Source organism: Herpailurus yagouaroundi, unplaced genomic scaffold, assembly GCF_014898765.1.
Source record: "Herpailurus yagouaroundi ecotype Mexico unplaced genomic scaffold, PumYag 187, whole genome shotgun sequence".
Lineage (NCBI taxonomy): Eukaryota > Metazoa > Chordata > Mammalia > Carnivora > Felidae > Herpailurus > Herpailurus yagouaroundi.
In genome coordinates this window covers 4,373,981-4,379,980 of record NW_024412418.1, presented here as the reverse complement: position 1 = coordinate 4,379,980, position 6,000 = coordinate 4,373,981, and the positions used below count along the sequence as shown (strand labels likewise).

Here is a 6,000-nt window from a genome sequence, read left to right as displayed (position 1 = left end):
CAGAGAGAGAGAGAGAGAGAGAGAGAGAAAGAGAGAGAGAGAATCCCAAGCAGGTTCCGGGCTGTCAACATAGAGTCCAACGTGGGGCTCCATCTCAGGAACCATAAGATGCTGACCTGAGCCAAAATCAAGATTTGGATGCTTAACTGACTGAGCCACCCAGGTGACTTCTTAGGAAAAAGAAATTCTTTGTGAAAATATATTTTTCAAATAATTTCTCCAAGATTTATCTTTTCATTTTGTTTCCTAATTGGTTTAATGTGTGAAACAATGCACACATTCAACAACATATTAAGAATGAATCAAAAAGTACTTTATAAACTGTACACTTTTAGGAAAATATATGGTATTGATTATTCATTATTAGACCCCTTCTTTATTGTGCCTGATTATATTCTATGCAGAAACTGAAAGGTGGAGGCATTACTTCCACCACCCTAGGATTTAAGATAACCTGTTCTGAATTTCCATGTTCCAATGAAAGACATTATACTATTCTGCTCTTGTCTTTCTTAAGCAGTAAACCAACTAAAGGAGATACACTCTGACTTCTCTCTCACATTTAGTAGAGAATCCTACTTATTTCTAAATTACCTCATGTTTTGGCTTGATTTGGTTTGGATTGGTATGGTTTTGCTCACTTCCTTCTCAGAATTCTTCAACGGGCCAGATATAAATCCAACTACATACATGCACAAAAAGTTCATACGTGCAGCTTTCTGACCACAGAGTTGGATAATGTTTTCTCCATTCCCCCTTAGTGAAGGATCCTTGAATCTTAACTCTGAACTGAGCTATGCAACAACCCGTTCATTAGTCAATAGAACTGTCCAAAGACACAGCTGTGTTTTCATCCTGATTACTCCCATGCCAAATCTCTGGATGCTTCTAAATATTAGGGAGACTAAAGGACTAATTCTGTGTCTGTGCATGGTATGCAAGGCAGGAAAAAGAAATGCAGGTGCAAAAATAAAGAGATGTGACTTCATTATATCACATTATATCACATGTTCACAATAAAGTGAAGTGAACCCCAGAGTCAGACAGACCCAGCTCTGCTACTTACTGGCTGCTGACTTTGCTGAAGTTCCTTAATATATAGCCTTATTCTTTTCAGGTATAAGATAGAGATGACAGAGGTACCTACTTCACAGAGCTGTTGTGAGAATGAAATTTTGTAATGTGTGGAAACACTCAACGTTCTGGCATATAGTTAACACTCAGTAACTCCTGGCTTTTTAAAAAATATTATCCACTGCTTTTTTTTAATATTGCTAACCTTCTGCTCCAAGTATTTTACTCTCTGTGTGTGTGTGTGTGTGTGTGTGTGTGTGTGTGTCTGTGTGTATGTGTGTGTGATATGTTATACTTTGAGATCCCTCAGTTGTTCAGTCTGTTTTTGTGTGTGTGATATGTTATACTTTGAGATCCCTCAGTTGTTCAGTCTGTTTTTGTGCCTATTTGTAATGAGTGTTAATGTTTATTCATTATCTGTGTCCATATTTGCTTTGTTTTAGGAAGAAGGAAGGGACATTCAAGACTTTTCTTCTTTACTAATTAATAACGCAGATAACTGAACAGATTAGGTCAAACATTTGGTAGCATGTGATAAATGACCTCAGAACACCAAGGTCTTTGGAGAAGCAGAATTTTCCATCTTCTATTTTCACTGGGTACCTGGAGAGAGCACATATCCATCACTTTCATTAAAGTCATTTGAGTTACCCTATGGGTCATAGAACCTGATTACTGGGAAGATTTCTAAAAATCACTTCAAACAGTAAAGCAAATCCAGGCACACATAAAATATAAAAGATGGATAAAGAAAACCACTCAATGGTGACTGAGTTTATCTTTATGGGCATCACTCAAGACCCTCAGCTGCAGACCATCTTTTTTGTGGTCTTCCTCCTGATCTACCTGGTCAATGTCATGGGGAACATTGGTATGATTATCTTGATCATAACAGACACTCAGCTTCACACCCCCATGTACTTTTTCCTGTGTAACCTCTCTTTCGTTGACCTGGGATACTCTTCAGCCATCGCCCCCAGGATGCTGGCTGACTTCTTAACAAAGCACAAAGTTATCTCCTTCTCCAGCTGTGCCACCCAGTTTGCTTTCTTCGTAGGTTTCGTGGATGCCGAGTGCTATGTCCTGGCCGCCATGGCCTACGACCGTTTCGTGGCCATCTGTCGACCCCTCCACTATAGCACTCTCATGTCCAAGAGAGTTTGTGTGGCTCTCATGCTGGGCTCTTACCTGGCTGGCTTGGTGAGTTTAGTAGCCCACACTTCCCTCACCTTCAGTCTGAGTTACTGTGGTTCCAATATTATCAACCACTTCTTCTGTGAAATCCCACCTCTCTTAGCCCTCTCTTGCTCAGACACTTACATCAGCGAGATCTTGCTCTTTAGTCTGTGTGGCTTCATTGAATTCAGCACCATCCTCATCATCTTCATCTCTTATGCCTTCGTCCTCATAGCAATCATCAGAATGCGCTCAGCTGAAGGCCGCCATAAGGCTTTCTCCACCTGTGGGTCTCACCTCACTGGCGTCACCCTTTTTTATGGCACAGTCATGTTTATGTACCTGAGGCCAACATCCAGCTACTCCCTGGACCAAGACAAGTGGGCCTCTGTGTTCTACACTATTATCATCCCCATGCTGAATCCCTTGATCTACAGTTTACGGAACAAGGACGTGAAAGCTGCTTTCAAAAAACTAACTGGAAGGAAACCTCAGTAGTGACAAAACATGGAAAGTTGTTATTACCACAGGTAAATGGCAGTAGTAAAAGGGTGGCGACAGTAGATAGAAAATGCAAATGCCATTCCAACCGACTCCACTCAAGCTATCATCCACTCGCTGCATCAATCTTGAATTCTGTAGGGTTATCTGTAAACTTTAACGCTCTGATATGAAGGAAATATAAATTAATATTTTTAAAAGCGTGCTGAGCAAGATGTCTTTGTTTTTTATTTAAAATTGTCTCACATGTTGCTTGGAAAGGGAGACGAAACTTGAAAGGGGAAATAAAGAGCCAATTGCACCAAAGCGTATTTTTTTTCAAGGTCATGAGGAATTGCAGGTCCAAATGTTGCAAGCTTCTCTACTCTGAAGACAAGTCAGAGAAAATGTAGTTAAATATATAGGGAATAGGACTGGTATAAGGGATGACTTAACTCAGCCTGGGATCCATCCCTTCATATATTCAGCAAAAATTTGTAAGTGCTAGATGTATGCCAGATTCTGGAGGACACAAATATAAGACAGGCATCTGCCAATGAGGAGTGCATCATACATCCAGTTACTATATTATCTCTCTGAAACTGCTGCCACCAATAACCAAATCAAGAGCTATGCAAAGCCCAAGAATAAGAGCTATAGACCTAGGCTCTGCTGCTAACAGGGTATGTGAGTTTTGACAAGACCCTTCTCTTCACTGTCCTCAGTTTGAAGACAATTTCCCCGCTTGTATACTTTCACTAAAACCAGTCCAATGCTTCCAAGGCCACTAACCCACCTAGAAAACACTGTTTTATGTCACAAATCAATCATCACTTCTGTAGGTTTTTCCTGGACTCACTTTTTCCTCATCTGCAAAATGGTGCCAATAATGTATCGGGTTGCAGTGAGAATTAAGAAGGATAGTGTTACGGGTGATGGGCATTAAGGATGGCACTTGTTGGGATGAGCACTGGCTGTAATACGTAAGAGCTGAATCACTAAATTCTTCCCGGAAATCATTATTACCCTATATGTTAACCGACTTAGATTTAAATTTAAAAATATTTCAAAAAACAAACAAACGAACGAACGGACAAAAGAATAGCGTTCCTGTGGCCAGTTGTCCCTCTGGCACAAGGCAGTTTTGTTTTTATCTTGGAGTAAGTATCAATACGGTTACTTCTCACTCTTAAAAATGCCCTTTTTCAGATATTAAAATATAAGAAAAATCTAAGTAGGGTATTTAAGCACTTTGGGGCTTAATAAATGATAGCTTTCCTCCGTGCTAGTGTGGTACTGTGTACATAGTCCTTTAATATAAAGGCTTCCTAGGGAGCCTGTGAAACTTTAAGGTAGTCTCATTTTTTGTCCTCAAACGCTGGAAGGTAATAAGTAAGTAACACGTGCTCACTGAACAAATGAATGACCACGCCCTCCTGGACTAGAGAAATGCCAAAACTGAGCCCCAACTCTGGGTCTCAGGAAACCTACTGAAACTATCTGTAAGATCTTGAAATTCACAGGACTACTTTACTGACCTCATATTTTAAGATGATGAAACTGGAGTTATAAACGTTTAAATGGCATGCCGATATGCTCCTAGCGAGTAAGTAGTGGCTGAGATTTGAACTTTTTGTTTTTTTTTTTTTTATTCTTAGTCTAGGGTTTTATAAAATAGAGAAGCGTACAGCCCTGTAGAAAGTGACAGGCATAATTAGAACCGGAGAACTGGTATAAAGCTCTGGTTTTTGGTTACATGCAGTCTGATGAGTTGGTGAGATTGATTAGTTGGGATGTAGACAGGATTGTATTATGAAGCATTTGTTGAAAGACTCACATTTGCCTACGACCCCAGTGAGCTGAATCTTCACGAGGTCAGATGGGCCGGAGGAGTCTCTATCACGAATAAGCAAGGGAAAGAGGCAAAATAGGAAATGGTGTCAAAGAAATAGTTTAGCTTTCGGATGACACTGAGAGAATGGTATTAAGGAGGAATAATCAGTTTCACTGTGACTTTCTTCCCTTCCAGTGTTTCCCTTCCAGCCCTTTACCAACCAGAACACTAAATTAATGTTTTTCACTTTAAGAGAAAAGATACTCATTAAGAAAGCTGATAACATGACGTAGGACAACAGGGTTTATTATATCCTCTGTTTTACCATGATGACCTTAAGTCTTTCAACATTACATTATTATCCTTAAAACAAATCAACCAAATCCAAAAAATGCAAATATAATGTCATCGCAGTAGAGATTCTGATAGGTTTATTATACATAAATTTGATGATAAATTTAGAATACAGCTATTCCAGAGAGAAAGAGGTAGCTAGCTAGAAGACGTGATTGATGGATACTTAAAGATGATCCAATCCCACAACAATCTCATTTGGTAAATGAAGGAAATGAGGCTCACAGCCATGGAATAGCTTGTTCATATTAACGTAGCTAAATTAAAACTGTGCGATTGTAATTTCATTATTCTCGTTCCAAGTGTAGTCCCTTATAGTACACAATAATACCTTAAGCACTGATTAATCAAGTACTGAGAGACTGTAGCTCATGATAACAGTACATTCTCTGATTATTTTGTTTACTCTAGGGTTTAATTTTATTTACATATGAACAAAGTGCTAGTTAGTATTTTTCTTAGCTATGCTGTCATCATGTTACCATCATGCCAAACAAATGTAGGGAGGAAGTAATTCAATGGGACATTTGATGTTGTGAAGGACCAATAATTGGGTTCATGATTATTTGTGTTACTCTTTTTTTTTTTTAATTTTTAAACGTTTATTTGTTTTTGAGAGAGAGCCAGCACAAGCAGGGGAGGGGCAGAGAGAGATGAGACAGAATCGGAAGCAGGATCCAGACTCTGAGCTGTCGGCACAGATCCCCACACGGGGGTCGAACTCATGAGCCATGAGATCACGACCTGAGCCCAAGTCAGGTGTTTAACCTACTGAGCCATCCAGGCGCCCCTATTTGTGTTAATCTTAAAATAAATTGTTGTTTGTTCTAGCAATGAGGTAACCTATTGTACATAGAATTATCAGTTAAATGTCTTTAAGTGTTACATTTTCCTTTTCTGTCAAAAGAAGCAAACATAGGAAAGGAAGAAAGTTGTCTTGAAAAGGTCTGGATGGGAACTAAATTAGGCGTGGGCTGTGTGAACTGTTTACCACCCTTTGTCCGCCCAACTCCAAGCTACTGATCCAAACAAACTAATCAGAACACGTTGATTAGATCTAAACAATTGGTCTAAAAACAATT

The 6,000-nt window shown here is 39.3% G+C and overlaps 1 protein-coding gene across 2 annotated transcripts in view; it reads left to right on the top strand.

The window, feature by feature from the left end:
• LOC121043792 (olfactory receptor 1019) overlaps positions 1-2,748 on the top strand; it is an 8,578-nt gene extending 5,830 nt beyond the window's left edge. Inside the window, exon 2 of one of the 2 annotated variants that reach the window (XM_040495790.1) lies at positions 1,826-2,748. In XM_040495790.1, the coding sequence (XP_040351724.1) occupies positions 1,826-2,748 (923 nt within the window). Of the gene's footprint in view, positions 1-1,815 lie in introns of those variants that run through there. The other variant, XM_040495791.1, reaches the window with a different exon arrangement.
• Positions 2,749-6,000: the final 3,252 nt, after the last annotated feature.